Source organism: Equus asinus, chromosome 6 (genome assembly GCF_041296235.1).
Source record: "Equus asinus isolate D_3611 breed Donkey chromosome 6, EquAss-T2T_v2, whole genome shotgun sequence".
NCBI classification, from domain to species: Eukaryota; Metazoa; Chordata; class Mammalia; order Perissodactyla; family Equidae; genus Equus; species Equus asinus.
In genome coordinates, this window is record NC_091795.1 from 93,189,944 (window position 1) to 93,209,387 (window position 19,444).

Sequence of the window (19,444 nt, forward strand, 5' to 3'; positions counted from 1 at the left end):
ATCTGAAGGATGAAAGTATGTGGATTTGGGGTGGCCATATAAAGAGCCTAAGGAGGCGGGTCAGGCCTGTGCAGAGACCACCTGGGCTGTGTCTGGAGCCTGGGAGCTCCCAGCTGGACCCCCAGTTGGAAAGGGGCTGTGGAAGGTTCTAGACATGAGACAGCAAATTCAGTTAGTTTCCTTTAATGCTCCTCCCAGCCCTAACTCAGTGAATTAGCTCTCTCCTTCTTTCTGTCTCCAGAGTGAACTGGTGTATCTTTTGCAAAAACAATTTGAGAATTCCGGGTTCAGCTTCGCTGAGAACCACCGGAGCACCGCACAGAGGAATGGTGGTCATGGAGAGACGCGCAGGTCAGGCTCGGAATGCTGCCACCTGATTTGCTGTCCCTGGATTGAATTAGCTGCTCTCCCCAGCCCCCTGCTCAGAGGATGACCTAGTCCTATGAAAGCTCCATGTCGGGGGTCTGTGAACAGAGGAGGAGACAGAGGCGCTGTCCCCAGAGGAGAGAAGGGACAAGAGAACTCTGTCTAAAGGGATTCTGAGAGGAAGTTGGTTCCAAAAGATACTTCTGAGTTACAGATCTGCCCCTGGGCCAGACCTCAGGCTCTATCTGTAAGGTGACCCAAGCCCCCGCGGGAAAGTGGCTGTCCCAGGTCACCACACTAAATTTGACCTGGACCTGAGCCAAGCTTTGTGTTCTCCTCCCAGAACAGTGGGCATGTAGGCCCAGTAAAAATCCCACAGATCTTTCTGGAATCTGTAGTGTCCTGGATAGGGAGTGGAGATCTGAGTCCCGGTCTGTGTGCTGTCACTTACGAGACCCTGCACACGTCACTTCAAGACCTCCGTCTCCGCATTGGAAAGTGAGGAGGTGGGGAATAGACAGTCATCAGCTCTGACCTAGGGCTGCGTGTCTGTGGTGTGACTTCATGGCTGTCACCATCTTTATCATCACCCCTGTCCACAGCTCCCCCAAAACACCCACCCAGAATGGTCACTGTCAATCCTGGGTCCATGACACCCTGGCAGCTCTAATAATCTCAAAGAACGTTGAGATAGTTTCAGAAGAAGGAACTGACGTGAATTCACTTTAATTGAAAAATAGATAACATCCCACCCAATACTTTCTCCTCTCCCTTCTCCTGCCCCCGGGGATGTCCAAGTGAGGGTCTGGGCATCACTAACCTAATTAGAGGAAATGCTGAGCAGAGTGCAGCATACTCAAGAGGAAGAATCAGGTGGGAGTGTCTTCAATTTCAAATGGGAGGGAGGGCTGGAGGCAAGGAGTGAGGGACAGGCAGACAAGGATGTACCCCTGTCCCAACACTGCTCAGTTTGCATTCTCTTCTATCACGTCATGCTTTGTAACGTCGAATCCATCATGGTCTGATCTAGCTCAGTCAACACTCGACTCAGCCACAGTGTCATCAGGAGACCCAGAGACAGATGGATCAACCAGAGAGCCTCAGAATGAGGGAGCATCTCTCTGACAGACAGACACACACACAGACACACACACACTTCTCCAGTATCAAACATCTGACTACATGTCAGGTGTCACTGCTGCCCTGGTTTCACTATTTCTCCATGCAGTTTAAGCTCAAGCTGCACTAGATTGTTCTTATTTCTTTATGCTTGCCCTGTTCCCTCTACCACAGGGCCTTTGTACATGCTGTTCTCTCTACACAGAATCCTCTCCCCTCTTCACCTGGTTAACTGCTCTGCATCCTTCAATTTTAGTTTAAGTATCACTAACCTCCTCAACTACGTCAATTCTCCCTGTTAGACACTCTCACTGTATATATTTTATTCAAAGTATTTATTATAGCTAAAATGTTCTATTTGCACATGAAATTATTGTAAAATCTCTCCCCAGCAGACATACTCTGGAGGAGGGAAAAGAGCTTTTCTGTTTAAGTATCTAGCACAGTCTCTGGCACTTACTAGGTACTCAATATATATTTTTAAATGAAGGCTTAAATACCATATCATGGGTGATAATGCCTGATTGCAAAAATAAATTCATCATAATAAAATAATAAAAATAAGTTATAATAAAAATATACTCATCCTAACAAAAAGAAACTAACTAGACATGTACTGGTATTAAAAATATCAGCGCCCTTATCATGAATGAAGCCAGTGGGAAGCCCCAGAGAACGCACTCATTTATGCAACCAGCCATTTCTGAGTGCTTACAAGGTACTGTGTGGGGTACATGATTAAGAGATGCCTCTGTCCTCAACAGCTCACCATCTAGGAGATATCCAGGGTCTCCAGCAAGAGGAAACAAGGGCAAGCAATTCAGAACAATTTGCCCACCCGAGTGGGAGAAGGGATGGGAATAAGGGAGGATCGGGAATTGATGCTAAAAAGAGACATTAATACAATGTTTCCATTCACAAATGAGAAAGGGGCCTTAGGGTATCTCTACAAAACCTAAGAATTCACTGAACAGAAAGTGACCATTCTCTGTAAGATTCGAATCAAATACCTTATTGTTGTATCTGATTGCGCCAGTGCCTGTCACTAACGCTTGCTGGACCAGCGTCACAGAGTGGAGCTATAATGATTCATGCTAAAGAAAGCAATTGGCTCGAAGAGGCAGGCCCCGTGGCCGAGTGGTTAGGTTCGGGCGCTCCGCTTCACCAGTCCAGGGATTCGCTGGTTCAGATCCTGGGCATAGACATGGCACTGCTCATCAGGCCACACTGAGGCAGCATCCCACATGCCACAACTATAAGGGCACACAACTAAAATATATAACAATGTACTGGGGAGATTTGGGGAGAAAAAGCAGGAAAAAAAAAGAAGATTGGCAACAGTTGTTAGCTCAGGTGCCAATCTTTAAAAAACAAACAAGCAACTCCCTCCTCTAGCCCATCCTTATAAAAAAAAAAAAAAGAAAGAAAGCAATTGGCTAGAAGAGACACCACAGATCACTTCTAGATAGGAACACCGTGCACATCATCGGACACCTGCAGAATAGCTCCGTGAACAATGCTAGACAAGGAAGGAAATCCTAGGGCAAGATGGCAGGCGGAGCAGAACAGACGAATATGCATTTATTTTCCCTTTACCTCCAGTTATCACACTAAATTTCAAGGAAACTTCAGAACTTAAAAATTCACAACAATGAAGTGAATAGGAGGAGGGGCATCTGCAGTAGAAAAGGTGTTTAATCAAATTTGGAAGGCGAAAGCAAAGGGCAGGTTGACTAAAGAAATAACATGGAGCAAGCTGCAGCCTGGAGTACCCGTAAAGGGGGCAGTGGCCAAGGGAGGGCTACCTGCCCGGGAGAGCCTCGAGCAGGTGCTGGAGCCGGAGCGACACAGCTCCCCAGGGTCACCGCCAGCTCCCTGACTGTTTACTCCAGACTGACCTCCAGCAGCTGGGGCTTCCAGCAGCCTTCCTATGCTACCTGCTCTATAAAAACAGACGACCTTGTATCACCAGGCATTTGAGGGAAGCCTGCAACATGAAAGAGAAAGAATGACAGGCAGACAGAGGGAAACTTGACTCCGGAAGAAATAAAAATAATGAAAAGAACAGAGGAGAAATTAACAGGAAGAAATCCCCAAGCCAGAATCTGAGAGAGATTTGGGAAGATAATTCATTCAAAAACAAACACAGGATAATGCTGTGAAAGAGAAATAATCAGAGGACAAAAAAGAATTTTTAAGAGTAAAAATTTGATTGACAAAAATAGAAGATGAAATTGATGAAATCTGCCCAATCGTAGACCGTAAAGTTGGGCAATGGGAGCGAGAAGAGATAGCAGAACTCCACGGTCTCCAGTCACCACTCTCTTTGTTTTCATTTTCCTTTAATTTGTTGAAATATCTCACCTGCTGTTGTCTGTTAGATTACAAATATATTACCTCCAGGAGACCAGGTTCCGAGCAGAATGAAGGAGAAATGACCACTGCTAGGCACATCACTGTGAAGGTACAGGACGCAAAAGATTAATAGAAGACCCTAAAAGCTTCCAGATAGAAAACATCATAATAATAGGTCACCCAGGAAACAGCCAAAGTCAGACTGGCATGCAGGCAACGTTGGTTATTAGAAGACAATGGAACAATGTGGTCAGAACTCTGTGAAAAATTAATGTCAACCTCAAATTCTAATACCAACAAACTATCAAATGTGAAGCCAAAATAAAAAAGAGATTCAGACACGCAGGGATTCAAAAACATCTTCTCTCTCCCTTTTCTGGGAGGCGACGTGAAAATGTACTCCAGCTTTTGCTTATTTTTAAAGAGTGAACTAAGAAAGAAGAAAACAAGACTCTGGGTAATGGTGGGTCTAAGGAGGGCCTCCAAGATGACAGCTCTGCTGGAGGACAGAGAGCAGGAGGGAGAGGGGTCTCCCGGAGAGAGGTCGGAGGAGAAGAGGGCATCCCCCCAGATTGCTGGGAGGCTACAAAGACTAGAGAACATGATAAAGGTACTGAATGCAAGGAATAAATGAAAAGAGAAATGGCTGAATGGGAGAAATTTCTCACAGAAGCGGCATATTGTAGTGCTTAGGAACAAAGTCTCTGGAGCTGGAAGGTGTGGGTTCGTATCCTAATCCCGTCATTTACCAGCTGTGTGACCTTGAGCGAATACCTCAAACTCTCTGTGCTCAGTTTCTCATCTCTGAAGTGGAGATAATAGCACCAACTTATCGGGCTGTTGTGAGGAATTAAATGGTTAATTTTGAACGCTCTTAGAAAAGATCCCATCACGTGGTGTCATTTAAAGATTTGCTAAATAAATAAGAACACCGAAGAGCTCCATGAAAATCATGGGCATCCAAATAGGAAGAAATAGATCCCAATTCAAACAAGTTAATGGGCTTAAAAGTAATGAATGTGATAGTTTCCAAGTGACAGACTAAAGTAAAAGCTTAAAGACATTGTAGGCGGGGGGCGGGGGGGCAGAAAGGGACAGGCAGGGAACAGAAAGCATATATTTCTCCTCCTAACGAAGAAAAAGAAAGGCAAATATAACTTCCAGGAAAAACCCACCTGCCTCCAAGAAAAACTCCAACTATGAGAAAGGCAGAGTCCGAATACAGAACAGACTAAAGCAGGGTGAGAGTGTACGCTGATGGCAGACTGTAGGAAAGGACAAGTCCTTTGCATATGATGCTCTGTGAAGATCAGCTAGGTCCTCCTTCATAGAGTGTAAGTCCATAGGATAATGTGCAAAGGAAACGTAAGTCGACTGGCGGTAGGAACAGGGAACTGTGGCTGTAGCTGTGAGCCAGTATTTCCTAGTTGATTTTTTTTTTTGAGGAAGATTAGCCCTGAGCTAACATCTGCCGCCAATCCTCCTCTTTTTGCTGAGGAAGACTGGCCCTGAGCTAACATCCGTGCCCATCTTCCTCTACTTTATACATGGGACGCCTACTACAGCATGGCTTGCCAACCGGTGACATGTCCCCACCCAGGATCCGAACCAGTGAACCCCGGGCCACCAAGGTGGAACATGCGCACTTAACTGCTGTGCCACTGGGTTGGCCCCCCCCCCCAGCTGATTTTATAGAAAGCAGGCACATGAAACACTTTGATAAAATTTGTCGAAAATAAATTTAAATCTAGACAAAGTCACTTCCTCCCCCTGCACAAAATGTGCTGTCTCCAAGAAGACCACATTTTAAATCCAGTCCTTTTTCAAACCTAAAGACAAGAAGAAATAAAAGAAAGAAGCAAATTATGGTTTCAAGTAACTGGGCGGGGATAATCTAGAATTCTGAGAATTGTTGCTCTTATTAGAAATGTTGCAATCAGAGCACAGTTTGGCCAAGAGGGAGGCATTTTCAAGGACAGGCTGCCTATTATGAACACAGCAGGAAAGAGGTGCTAGGCTTAATGTAACAAATTGTATCACAGTGTTCCCTGGCCTGAGCAAGAGGGTTCAGCAGTTCTGGTGAACATTTCTTGCTCAATTGTCTTTCCAGAATTCAAGACTTTTGCTTTGAATGAGTCTCTGTTTGCCGGCAGGGCTGGAGGCGAGAGGGGTGTTGGTGCCTGTGGATTTCTTTGGATTTCTGCAGGCCATGGGCAGATTCTTCAAACTTAAGAGCTGAGCCTCCTAGAGAAGCCTTTCCTCACACATTGCTCAGGCCCGTGAAGAATTAATCACAGGCTTCTCCGCACTAATGAGCCCACATGTAACTCCAGGGTGGCACATTTCACAAAGCATTGTCACTGTGTCATTGTGTATCCTGTATCCCCTCTACCGGCTGATGAGCCATCCACGACACACTCAACACTGTATCTCTGGTGCCTAGCATATTTGCAAAGTAACTAGGAGAGAGACAGACACAAGGACAAAGAGAGATGTTGAGTCTTACTTTCTGCACTGCTGTACTCCCCCTTCATTTCTGGTCCCTTCTACACTCAGGAGGAGGGGCTCACTCACCAGGACATCCTGCCCCTCTTTTCTCCATAGAGGATGGCTCCCCTCACTCCAGGCTCAACTGCCACTAACTGCCCACTGGCCAGGATCCCTGGCCCCTGATTGGGCCCCATCCCTGGCAATCCCCTTGGAAATAGAACTTCTGCTCCTCGCAGATGCCCGAGGACCAGGCCTTCCTCAGCAGCCTTCCTCGTTTATTTAACTGGAGCCTCTGGGCTCATCACAAGGAAGACTGTCTTGCTCTGGCAGGCACTGCAGTGGGCCTTCTGAGTCCCTGTAAACCCTCTTGGTCCACACTGGGTTCCGGAGTCCCTCTCCAGACTGTGAGCTCATTGAGAGTGGAGACTAAGTGTGCCTTTTCTTCTATATCCCCAAGGCTTTGGACAGACCACAGGGGGACAAATAAGTGTCCAGGCTTTATCACTTCTTCCCTGGACCATTCCAAAAGCCTTCTCTTGAGCTTCCCCACCTCCAAACTGATTGCCTCAAGTCTATTCTCCACGGGAAAGGACCTCAGGTCTAAGATCTAGGGGTACAGCAAGCTGTATGATGCTGCTGAAGCCTAAGTTTAGCTCCAGGGCAAGGTGAGGGCACTAGCAGAAAAGAGCTGCAGATGCAGGTTGGGACCCCCACCCAGTGGGCTTCAGCAAAATATCCCTCCCAAACAATGGAGGCTCAGAGAGCCAGATCTAGGAAGAGAGTCTAGAAGCTTGAGTGGGCATGAGGGGTGGGGGACGTGCTGGCCCTGAGGCTGCTGGACATGGGGTCCAGAGAGATTCAGAAAGACAGCGCCCATGGGCAGAGCAGAGAGCGAAGCACCGAGTATAGTCCCAGAGACAACCGAAGGGCCTGGCCAAGGCATGGGGACCAGGCACAGGGCAGTGAGACTAACGCAGGGGGACGAAGGAACCAACATGACTGTGTCCACAAACCACAGCTCATCCACGAACATTTTGTCGCATCTTGAAAAGTAAAAGTATAATTCGGACATTCACAGCAACTTCACTCACATTAATGTTCGAAGACCACACATTTCGAATCCATCCAGGGTCTTTCATCATCGGAATCTGAAAAACAAAACATTAGAAATTAATTAATGGAAATGTTCCAGAATTACATGGCAGTAAATATTGCGCATCCTTGCGAATATACTAAAAACCACTGATCCATGCACTTAAACATGGTGAATTTTATAGTATGTGAATTATATCTCAATTAAAAAAAGAAATTAAACAAGAAGAAGGATGTGGTGCATTTTCTTTGAGCACGTTCCGTCGGTTACGAGATGGTAAATCTCTCTCCCACTCCTTCACTCCTTCTCCACCATCTCGTCCTTCCCAAAGCCCACAGAACCCATGGGTGAAGCCTCAGGAGACAAGGCAACATGGAAACATGTCAGGATTGGAGTCAAGAGACCCGCCTTCCAGAGCTGCCTCTGCTGCTTCCTGGCTGCGTGCCTTCACAGGGCTTGTTTTCTTGTCTGTAAAACGGGTGTAACAATAACTCCGGAGCTGATGGGTGTGGCGAGCGTTAACTGAGTCCGTCCAGGTGAAAGGGCAAAGCCTGGGACAGGTATGAGCTATGGGGACTGCCCATGGGGCCTTATCTGAGCAGGTAGGACCCGCACCGTCTGCTTCTCCCACAGGTGCCCCAGCTAGAGGTCCCAAAGGGCTGTACCACGCTGGTGTCGCCCAGCCTGTCTAAGGGACGTGTTGAGTTTTTGTAGCTCTTAAATCATGCTTAAGTTATACTCAAATACATGTGCATTCTGAGTTCAACTAAAGCAGCCCGAATCAGCAAGCTTTGAACCCCCTTCCCCTATTCCCCTTGTGTGGTCACCCCCTCACCCTGTCACCCTACCTGCTCCCCATCTAACACATTTAGCCTTCCCAGCCCACCTTGTCAATCGGCTCACAGTTAATGGGGTTGCTTTACATTCTTATTTACTGCATTTCTCTCAGGGGCCATGTGCTTCGCTAGGTTGTGCGAATGCAGAGATGAGTAAAATATAAATCTTGTGCAGGAGTCACGCATAACCCAGCGGGGGCAGGAAGACATGTAGACAAGCTTGTCATGGCCAGGGCTGCCACCAAGACATGCTCAGGGTCCCATGGGAGCACAGGAGGGAGCCAAGAATCTGCCTGCAGGAAACAGGGAAGGTTCCGTGCCATCCATAGAAGGCGATGACATCTGAACGCTTCTGAGGGTAAGTGGGGCTCTCGGAGAAGAGAGGAGAGATGAAGGCGTTCCCAGCAGGGAAGACAGCGTGTTCAAAGAAGCAAAGCCATCACGCATGTGCTTGGTGAACCGTGAGGAGCGCCCTGTGACTGGAGAATAGTTGCCGCAGGTGCATGTGGGCATGAAGGGGCCCTGGGGTGGGTCCACGGTCAGGAGATGTGGGTGGAGGGAGGCCATTTTCATTTTCTTAAAAAACTCCTTCCTCAAACAAAATCTGTTGTAAGAGCCCCTGTGTAAACAGACAGAAGGGGAAGTGCTATGGTCATAGCAGGGAGGAGGCCTGGTGTCCCCAGTCTTGGCTACAGAACCCCCGAGGCCTCAGAGAACACGATTTGAGAACCAGCGCTGCATGCTGTGGGGAGCTGCAGAGGAGCAGGATGATCAGATCCGGGTCGTACAAGGATCACTCTGACCTTTGTATTGGAGGCAGAGAAGTGGGTTTAAGGGCGATTCCAGCAAAGGACGGCCAGGCTGTGAACAAAGGTGCCAACAATGGGGATGAGGAGGAATGGGCGGCCCTGAGCGCCTCCTGGTGCTGGAATCCCCCGGTGGGTGAGGACTCGGATTGGTCAGGTGGGTAAAGAGGGAGGTTTTGAGAATCGCTGAAGTTTCCGGCCTGGGTGACTAGGTAGATGATGTGCCTTTAACTCAATGAGGAAAACTGGAAGGATAAATGGGGGAGGACCCTTCTATCATCCTGGAACCACATCTGGAATAGAAAGGATAGATTTTCCTGTAGGACAGAACCTGGGAAAGGAGGCAGATGTGAGTTAAGAGATTCTCCCCAAGTCTGGATCCTTGTTGGGAAAGTGGGGCCGGCCAAGTGGTTTCTTCATCTATAAATTGCTTAACACGCCAATTGATTCAGTCCTGCTTTCACCTGAACACTGCGTTTGAAACACTTCCTGGAGTCCAGTGAGCACTTCCACTGCAGCTCCTGTGGGGTATGCCAGCACGCTGCAAAAAATCACGCAACTCGAATACAGATGTTCTGGACCATCCCACTCGAATTCCTCACGGGGCACAAACACGGTCCCACGGCCACCAGCGCTGGCTGGTACAATGGTTGCACTGATTTCACATTCACGAGGTGGGTAGAAGGCTGGCAGCCGTTTAAATCCACAATGCTTGGATTTGGTCCCGTTTGAAAATGAAGTTTCAAATCAAACACCATTTTTTACTGTCATGGGTGCCGTGACTCTGACCGCCCAAGAGTTTGGTTTGATTTCAGAGATTAAATATAAGCACAAGAACGTAAAAAATGGTGAACCTATGTATTTCAACAATTTCTCTCAAAGCTAAGAAGAAGATAATCTCATCCCACCCCACAACTATTTGCCTGTTTTCATTCAAAATTCTGACACAAATTTGAAGCCCAGCCTTTGGACTCTGGGCACCAAGCAGGTAGCAGTCATGGTGGAAGCCAGAAATGAACTTGGGTTTGAACCCCCATTCTCCCACCAAGAGCTGTGGCCTTTAACAAGGAAGCTAACCTTTCTAAGCCCCAATCTTCTTATCCATAAAGAGAGGAGAACAATAAAATAGTTATCTCATAGAGCTGATGGAAGAATCAAGAGATAACAGTGCGTAAAATAATAACGCGCTGCATGAATGTTACTTTCTACTTGTGGATGGTGATCGTACGGGAACAGACGAGCCTCTTCTGAACAAATGGTTCGCTTTCACCTTACCTATACCCTGAACTGTATAATTGTGTAACTGGTCCTTCTGCAGGCATTGGCGGCCAGAGCCGCGTTTCTGTTCTCCTTGTAAATGAGTCTGACTTTAGGAAGTGTGTGTTTGTGTTAGGCTCATTCTTGGCTCTATTTTCTGTCTCTACTTCTTTTTTCTTCTTAGTCCTCACTGAATTTAAACGTATGTGACTGCTATGGACTGAATGTTTGTGTCCTCCCAAAATTCATGCGTTGAAGCCCTAATCTCCGGTGTGATGGTATTTGGAGGTGGGGAATGTCAGAGGTTATAAGGTCATAAGGGTGGCGCCCTCATGAAGGGGATTAGTGCTCTTATGAGAAGACACGTGAGAGCGATGAGCTGTCTCTCTGCCACCCGGTAATATAGCAGGAAGGCACCATCTACAAGCCCGGAGAGGCTCCCGCCAGAACCCGGCCCTGCTGGCGCCCAGATCTTGCACTTCCAGCTTCCAGAACTATGAGAAACAAATTTCTGTTGTTTCAGCCCCACAGTAAATGGTATTTTTGTTACAGCGGCCCAAGCTGACTGCTATAGAAATCCTGTGATGTTTTGGATCATCTTCTGTCCGTAGATATATATAGTAAAGAATACGTGGATGATTGATAAATAGATAGATAGACTAAGAGATAAAGAAAAAATGGAAAAATGCTTGGAGAATAAACATGGTAAATGCAGACGGATGAATAGAGAAAAGATAGACACTTTCCTGCTGTCTTTTCCTTTTGTGTCGTGTTGTTTTGCTTGCTCACTTGGCTACATGGACCATTACGGGGTAAGGAGCACTTGAAATGGAGCCACAGAGACTCGTCCTGGTAGGAGAAATAATATGGAAGCATTGATCACCCGCTCTGAGCTTCAGTTTCCTCTTCTAAAGACCCTGCATGACGCTTCCTCCCTCAGGCTGCTGGGGAGCTAAGTGAGAGCTGTACTCGAAGGTGACCAACACGGGCTCGATGCCCAGGGAGGCTGGATTTGAATCTCAGTTGCAGCTCGAGGCCCAGGTGACAGTCTCCTGTCTCCTCACGGGGCCTTGCTCCCTGCGTCACCTCTGCCCATGATTTCCCAGGCGTCACATATATGGGGCCTAAGTCCAAATTCAAATTCAGGTCTTGTGACTCCACAGTTCTTGCTGCAGTTTCACCGAGGGAGAAACAGCCAGACAGCAGAATTCCCACAAACACACAAGGAAAAAGAGGGAGACTTCAGAGAGAAGGCCTTCCACGTGATCGGGCCTGAAGTCCACAGTGATGGTCCAGGCAGTTCCCAGCTTACAAACGGGCATCCTAAAGTTTGTCTGTGAACTCACTGTCTGAGAGCGGCATTTTCACACTGAAACTGTGCTATCCAAGTGAGCTCACTTTTCCAGGGGAGGAGGGGCAGAGCAAGCCGCAGTGCAGCCAAGCCGACACTGCGCCGTGCGACTCGTGGCACTCTGGTCCTTTTATAGAGCCTACTTTCATGGGAAAACGCATCCAAACTCCCACTGAAGGTTCCAGGACCACACGGGAGCTGTCCAGGAGGCAGCGGCAGGAGCATTGCTCTGGGGGACCAGGCAATTCAGGCCTTAGTTCTGACTCTAGTACTCACTTGTGGGGAGCTGGGGGTGGGCAAGGTACTTCCCTTCTCTGGTCTTAGTATTTCCATCTGCCAAAGGACAGAATTACACTAGGTGATTCCTCAGGGCTTTTTATCTCCAACACTGTCTAAGTCTAAATGCACACACCCTCCTACATCGTGATTCCAGTGACGAGATCCCCTTTCTTCCGTAGCCCAGCACCCTCGGTCAATACGATGGGAAATAAGCGGAGATGAGATGGGAGGGTTTGCTCTGGGTGGGGAGGAGAGGGGGTGAAGAGGATGACACTGTAGATGCGGCTGGAATTAGACCCAGGCAGGCTCGAACCTGGAGCCCCCCAGGGGTTCCCTAGAATAGCAGAGAGACTCTGTAGTCCAATGAGTTGGATCCAAGCCCTGGTTACGATGATTAGTGATGCTTGGTCTTCGGTTGGTCACTTAATGTCTCAGAAATTCCTTTTCTTCAATTACAAAATGAGGTGCATAATACTTCCTCCATCTTCAAAGCCAGCAAGGGCAGGCTGAGTGCTTCTGATGTCCCATCTCTCTGACCTAGTCTCTGAGCTCATGGGATTACGTTGGGCCCACCTGGATAATCCAGGATAATCACTCTATTTTAAGGTCAGTGAGAAGTAACCTTACTTCCATCTGCAACCTCATTTTTTGCTATGTAATTAACACATTCCTAGGTTCCAAGGATTAGGACATTGACGCCTTTAGGGGGCACTCTTCTACCTGGCACAGCTTCCTAATGGGATCACTCACATCTCCTTTTGCCATCTTGCAGTTTGTTCCCCATGTTGCAGCCAAAGTCTTCTTTTTGAAACACAATCTGGTCATGTCACCCTCATAATTAAAACCATTCAAGTAAATATATAAAATGTAGACAAGTTTTTAAACCCTTTCTTAACTTGGTCAACAAAGTGCCCACCCGTCTGTCCAGTCTCATCTCCCACTTGCTCCCCTTCATCTCTCTGTCCCAGTCATGCTGGCATTTCACCCCTTCCTATTCATCTAACTCCATCCAGCCACAGGGCCTTTGCACACACTATTCACTCTGCCTGAGACACATTTCAGCTGGTTAGCTACTACTCATTTCCCAGACCACAGCCAAGTCACCTCCTCAGAGAAGCTGTCCCTGGCCTCCTCAACTTGATCACCTCACAGGTGTACCCTTTCACAGCACCTTTGTTGCTCTTTCATAGCACTTAGCACAGTTGCAAAGTTACATTTGTTTGCACAACTATTCAGTTAATGACAGCTTCCTCCATAAGGGACAGTGCCTGTTGTTCTCATTGTTGTATCCCCAGCAGCATCCAGCACATGGTAGCTTGTCAATAATACTTGTTGAATGGAAGAACAAAAGCATGATTTCCTCAATATGCAGATGAGGACACTGCAGCTGAGAAGGTCGAGGGACTTGGCCAAGGTCCACAGCTAGCAATTGGGGTGGGTAAGCCAGAATTTGGTCCGGGTTTGACTGACCTCTAAGCCACATCACCCCAGCCCCAGTGGTGTGCTTAACAGGGAAGGGTTGAGTCTCACGTGGGATACGTAGCCTGTGTGCGTGTGTGTGTGTGCATGTGTGTGCATGCGTGCACGCCTGTGTGTGTATTAGATTACAGGTGGCCCCAAATTTTTTGCTGCTCCTCCCACTGACAGCTAGAGTCTGATTGCCCTCCCTTACGTCTGAGCCAGCCTAGGTGACTTTCTTGCTCAATAATATGCAGGACAAGTGACGTTCTCCAACTCCTGAGACAGAAGCTCCTCAACTTCCAGCAACCCCCTCCGCCTCTTGCCGTGCTCTTTCTGGGAGATGCCAGCCGCCACGTAAGAGGTCTGACCACCCTGAGACGTCGTGTCTGAGAGGCCGTGTGCAGGCACTCCTGTCAACAGTTCCTGCTGAGCCTAGGCTTCCAGCCACCCCCGCCAAGTCACCAGACACATGAGAAAAGCCATCGTGGTCCTTCCAGACCAGTCCATCCACCAGGCAGGTCCGCCTGAGTCACCTCAGTAACGCATGATGAGCCGAAGAATCACGCAGCCAAATTCTGACCCATGAACTCACGAGATATAATAAAATAGTTGTGTTAAGTCAGTCAATTTTGAAGCAGTTTGTCCCAGGGGAGAGCACACGTGTTGGGGAGAGAGGGGGTCTGGATTGTATTTCTTTGTGTTTATCTTTGTATCTGTTTGGTGGTGGTGAGAAAGCGTGTCTATTTTGCAAGTGTGTCTACACGTTTGCTTGTATCTACAATGTTGTGCTTCTTTTTATTTTCTCTGTGTGTGTGTATTTATGGCAAAATGATGTGGCCAACTCTCCCATGTGAAATCTAATCCCAGTGCTTACGTGCCTCCTTGCCTATTTACGAGAAGAACCCACGCAGACCACAAATGTAGCCACATGTGTATGTGTCCATACAAGGATAAAGTTTGATTAGAAAAAAAAGACACAGCCTCTAATCAGAGGATTCTAATGGGGGAGTCATCCAATCCAGGCAATCACTGAGCACCCACTGTTTGCCAGACACTGCCAGGAGCCAGGAATCCAGAAGGGAGCAAGGCCTGGTACGATGGCCTGGGCAATGCCAGGAGCACAGCAAAGACTTCAGGGTGGATCAGGCCAAGATTAGACCTCAGGGCCAGCCCAGTGGCGTAGTGATTAAGTTCGCACACTCTGCTTTGCGGCCCAGGGTTCCTGGGTTCGGATCCTGGGCACAGACCTGCACACTGCTCATCAAGACATGCTGTGGCAGCGTCTATACAAAATAGAGGAAGATTGGCACAGATGTTAGCTCAGGGCCAATCTTCCTCACCAAAAAATAAAAAGGGGTCAACTTCAGGGTTCTAGGGGCAATTACACTGGGCTCCTTGGGCACCCTGAGGCCCTGGCCTCCAAGCCGGTACGATTGGTCACTCCAAGCCTGTGAGTGGGCAGCTCAGAGCCATGCCATCCCCATGCCAGTCCCCCCCAAGCAGGGCAGCAGTTCCCAAGGACTTCTCACGAAATGGTAGCAAATGTTATGCAAAACCAGCTCTATGGTGGGGCGGATAAATTTGGAAACATTAGATAGAACAGAGATAAAGATTTTTTTCCCTGCATCGCTTCTCAGTGCCCTTACGACGTCATTGTATGCTGTCCATCTCCAAGACAGAATATAGAAGGTGGAAGTTCCAAAACCCACATGATCGTGAAATCTCTTTTTCGCTGAGCAAATGGTGGTATTTGTGTGGCAGGTGACTCCTTTGGGGGAAATTCTGCTGCAGATATAACAGGTGTGGAGGCAAGCATGGGGGTCAGGCATCCGCACTTTCCATCTCTGCCTATGCCTCCAGAGCAGATATGGTAGAAGTTTCAAGATATTCAAATCTGAATGGGGAGACTCATGGAAGGAGCCATGTGACGGCTGGGCGGGAAGGAAGGCAGTAAAAATGAACCGCAAAACAGGAGTGGATGTTTGTGCCGTAGCAATGGGAGACCAAGACTGAACTGAGGCCAGGGTAAGGGAGGCTGACCCAGCCTGCTCTGCTGACACCCCGGCATGCTCCTCCTACAGTCCTTATTGCAGAGACCCTGAGCACACAAAGATCTCCTTCCTCACTAGGCCATGCCACGTAAGCCACGGTTTGTCTTTCTCAAGCATCCACGTTCCTTGGTGTCTTAACCATGTCTTTTTATTTTCTGTATTTCGATGCTTTAATATTTAGGGCCTTGCTGACCCCAGAGAGACTGCCCTCCCAGGGCCAGGCAAGGAGAGAAATCAGTGTCATTTCTGTTCCATTGAACACCTGTTCTTGTGATTCAAAAGAAAGAGGAGCAATCTTCATTTATTTATTTATTTTCTTAAGAATAAAAACCTCTTACTAGTGACCCAGTTGAAATCTAGCTTTCTGAAATTGGTTTCTTCTTCGGGTGCCAGTGCTTGGTGACGTTTACAAGCATGCGTTCTACGTCCAAACAACCAACCACAGCCCATAACTCAACTGCCATCTTGATCAGGTGCTCACACACTTGGCCAGGTCTCAGACAAGCAGGGACAGCCCCAAGACCTCAGAGCCTAATGAAACTATTCAAATGAGCCAATCCCAAGCCTGCTGACCCTGACGTTTGTTCCTTCCCTACGGAAACCACAAGAAAGGCTCTTGCTCTTCCCTCTCTCCGCCCCCCGACTGGCCCTGGTGCTTCCTCACGTGGCCCCGCATGGAGCGCCACACCTCCTGTTCCTAGAGACCTGAGAATTCTTCTTCCTTCATGACAGGAGTTTCCATGGCCGTGTATCTTACGGTACCTGAATAAGACAAATCTTGGGGACCCTAAAACACTTGGCATCCTGGAGCCACAAGACCAGAGGTGAAACTTAGCAGAGACAACCATGATAACGTTGAGACACTGACCTACCTGGCGGGATTACGCATAACAGTTAAGGAACAGTTTTAGGACAGCCACTGGCCAAACCACAGAGACATCCACCCAACCAGAAAGCACACAGCCCTGGATGCGACAGTAAGTAACACAGGTAGCTTTTTATAGGGTGACTGAAATATAGACTCTAGAATCTGATGGACTTGAGCTCAAATCCTCAACCCATCACAAATTATCTGTGTGACCTTGATCTAGTCATTTAACTTTTCTGTGCTTCAGATTTTTCCCCGTAAAATGAAGATAATAACATATTGTTATATGAGGAGTACATGAGAATGAATTTAAAGTACTTAGCATGGAAACTGGTACATCTTATGCATTCAACAAATGCCAAATACTGATTATTATTATTATTACTACTGCTATTACTACACAAAACCAAATGGCACAGAATGGTGCAGTTATTCACACTGAGAGTCCACTGTGTGTGCACCTGGCCCAGGCACTGTGGACAAACCTGGGTGTTGTTGAGTTCACAGCAAACAGACTAGCGAGGACTCGATGAGTCAAGTTCGGTCACGTGCTGACTGAGCATCTCCTACGTGTCATGCCCTGTGTAAGTACTGAGTTCATCACTGGGGCAAGTCCAAAGATGACTAAGACATGATCACTTGAGTTGTTCATAGTTTAGCAGGATAAACAGGTGCAGAGGCAAATCTCTGTGATCCGACCTGACGTGTGCTCTCGTGAAGGCACAAAGAGGGTGCCGGGACAGCCCAGAGGGAGGAAGATCTCCTAGGGCAGGATGAGAGAGAAGACAGCCCAGAAGAGCTGGGTATCAAAGATCAAGTAGGAGTTCGCCAGGTCAACAAGGGAGGATATGGCAAGCAGAAGCATGACTAATCTCGGCATTGCTGTAAGCCAGTGAGGAGATATGAATACAGAGTGTGGAGCGCAGAGCTAATGAAGCGAGAGGACCGAAATTCAGTAAGAGGCATTGAGGAGTGAGACAAAAAGAATCAGGGTGCTACTGAGGCATTTTGTCCAGGAGAGCAACAAAGGAGGGTTACAGAGGAGCAGTCCTGAAGCCCAGGCGTGCGGAGTGCCTCTGGGAAGGGAGAGGTCTGTGGCTAACAACAACCACCACTGAGGGAGCACCAACCACGTGCTGAGCGCTGTGCTGGAAATCTCTGTGTGTGTCTTCTTTAAATCTCACTACCCACCTGTGAGGTAGTTGAATCAGCATCAACTTAGAAGAAGAGAAACTTGAGGCTCAGAGCAGCTTTATGTGACCTGCCCAAGGACACATGCTGTGGAGACGGCTAAGTCGCAGCTGAACACAGGTCTGTCCAACCCCAACAACAGGTCTGTTCCTCCCCCTTGGCCAGATGCCTTCAGAGGGGCAGGGAGGAGGCACTGAGGATGTTGCAACAGCCCATGAGGAAGGAGTGAAGGGGTGGCAGCCAGCCTGGACAGAGATTCTTGAACTGCAGGAGACTACGAACCATGGACACAGGGCCTCCAGCACGCGAATCACACCTGACAGGTGGTGACCTTTAGAGGCTACACTTGGAGCGACTTCCACCTGTGCACCAAGGCAGACTGATGGCCACACACGCAGCTTCCTCAGTGTAGAATAATCACGCACACCTGCTGTGTGCCCGGTACCCGGCCAGGCGCTTTCAATAGTCAGTTCCTGTCATTCTTCTCCAAGCATTGTGGGTATTATCATCCTGGTTTTTATTGGAGAAGCTGAGTTTCAGAAGGGTCTAATAATTTTCCCAAGGCCACTCAGCCCTTTCCGCTCTAAACCACGCTGCCCTCCTTTGTCCAGCTGGCCATGTCCTGCTCAGCCTCCGTCTCCTTTGTGACGTCTAGCCCTAGGACTGAGAGAACGGTAGATGCAATCAATCATTTCCATATCAGCATTTCCATAGCTCCTTGTTCATATCTGAATGCCAGACTTGTCATATTGCCTTGCCTATCTGTCCCCCACTAGACTGGGAGCTCCCCGAGAGTGGCCACCAGCCTTTTTCTTCTTGTCGGTAGGGCCCGGCACAGGGTGTCCACTCGGGGACCATTGGTTGAATGATGCATGTGTGAATGAAAGAATGAGTGAATGACATACTGCAGGTGTGGTCACCTGTATTTATAGTATTTTTATTTTCTCAGCGTATTAGAGAGTGTTACTTGAGACACTGTGTTTTACAGGAGTCCAAGCCTTAAGGAGAAGGGAAGAGGCGCCCATGACCCCGTGTGAGCATCAGGTAGCCGTGCGGAGCTTTGGTCTCTGATCCTCCCTATTCTGTCGTCTTTCCCCAGACCACCTCCAGGGACTCCAGACCCCCTTAAGTCACGGAGGTGGTCGAGCCTGAGGTGTGCTCCAACCCCAGCAGGACTTCCCAAAATGTGGCCGATTAAGTCAAACCTTGTTAATGTGCACCAAGTAGAACTTGGTAGAATAACACACTTTATGCTTCCCAACTACACATAATGACTTGGCCTCAGCAAGAAAGTGGTCCCTAGAAATGTGGATGCATTTGAAAAAAGAGATACAAATAACACAGTATTTTGCGCATAAGTGAGAGTTCAAAGGGCCTGAGGGCCGTTTATGGATGGGAGTGATTTAAAGGAGGCACGACGACTATGCTGGAAGCATGTGAACTTGGGCGATGGGCCTGAGAAATGGTCTCAGGCTCATAGCTGACACTGCAAAAGTGGCAGCTCATTCCAGCAACTGCACTCTTGAGTTTCACGACAAACCTTCTGTTCACAAACTGTGCAAAGCCTTGATCTTGTCTCGAATATCACAGATTCCAAATGAGAGGGATCCTAATAAACAAGGTTTGGTTTATTCTGGTTTTTGTTTTTAAAAAAAGAGCAAGCAGTGTCCTGCCACCGTGCATTTCATAACCACAGGGGGCAAGAATCCTGCCCATGTCCCCAAGATTGTGTGGACCGCATCGGACACTTTAAAAGCCCAGCTTTTAAAAATCAGGCCCTGATCCATTAACTCAAAGGTGGGTGAGTTTCCCAGTAGAAACAACAACCAAGAACATGAAGAAATCGCTGCCTCTGAAGACCTTAGATGCACATGATATTGTCCTTGCACTTCTCAGAAGAGGTGGGTGATGCGGGAGCCAG

General features: G+C 48.1%; 1 protein-coding gene across 4 annotated transcripts in view; it reads right to left on the reverse strand.

Annotated features, from left to right (window-relative positions):
* The window catches only part of LPIN1 (lipin 1), a 123,383-nt gene that overhangs the window by 85,864 nt on the left and 18,075 nt on the right, over positions 1-19,444 (reverse strand). For 3 of the 4 annotated variants that reach the window (XM_044771965.2, XM_070512584.1, XM_070512580.1), the window contains exon 2: positions 7,422-7,478. In XM_044771965.2, coding sequence (XP_044627900.2) covers positions 7,422-7,478 — 57 coding nt within the window. Of the gene's footprint in view, positions 1-7,421; positions 7,479-17,523; positions 18,187-19,444 lie in introns of those variants that run through there. The other variant, XM_070512583.1, reaches the window with a different exon arrangement.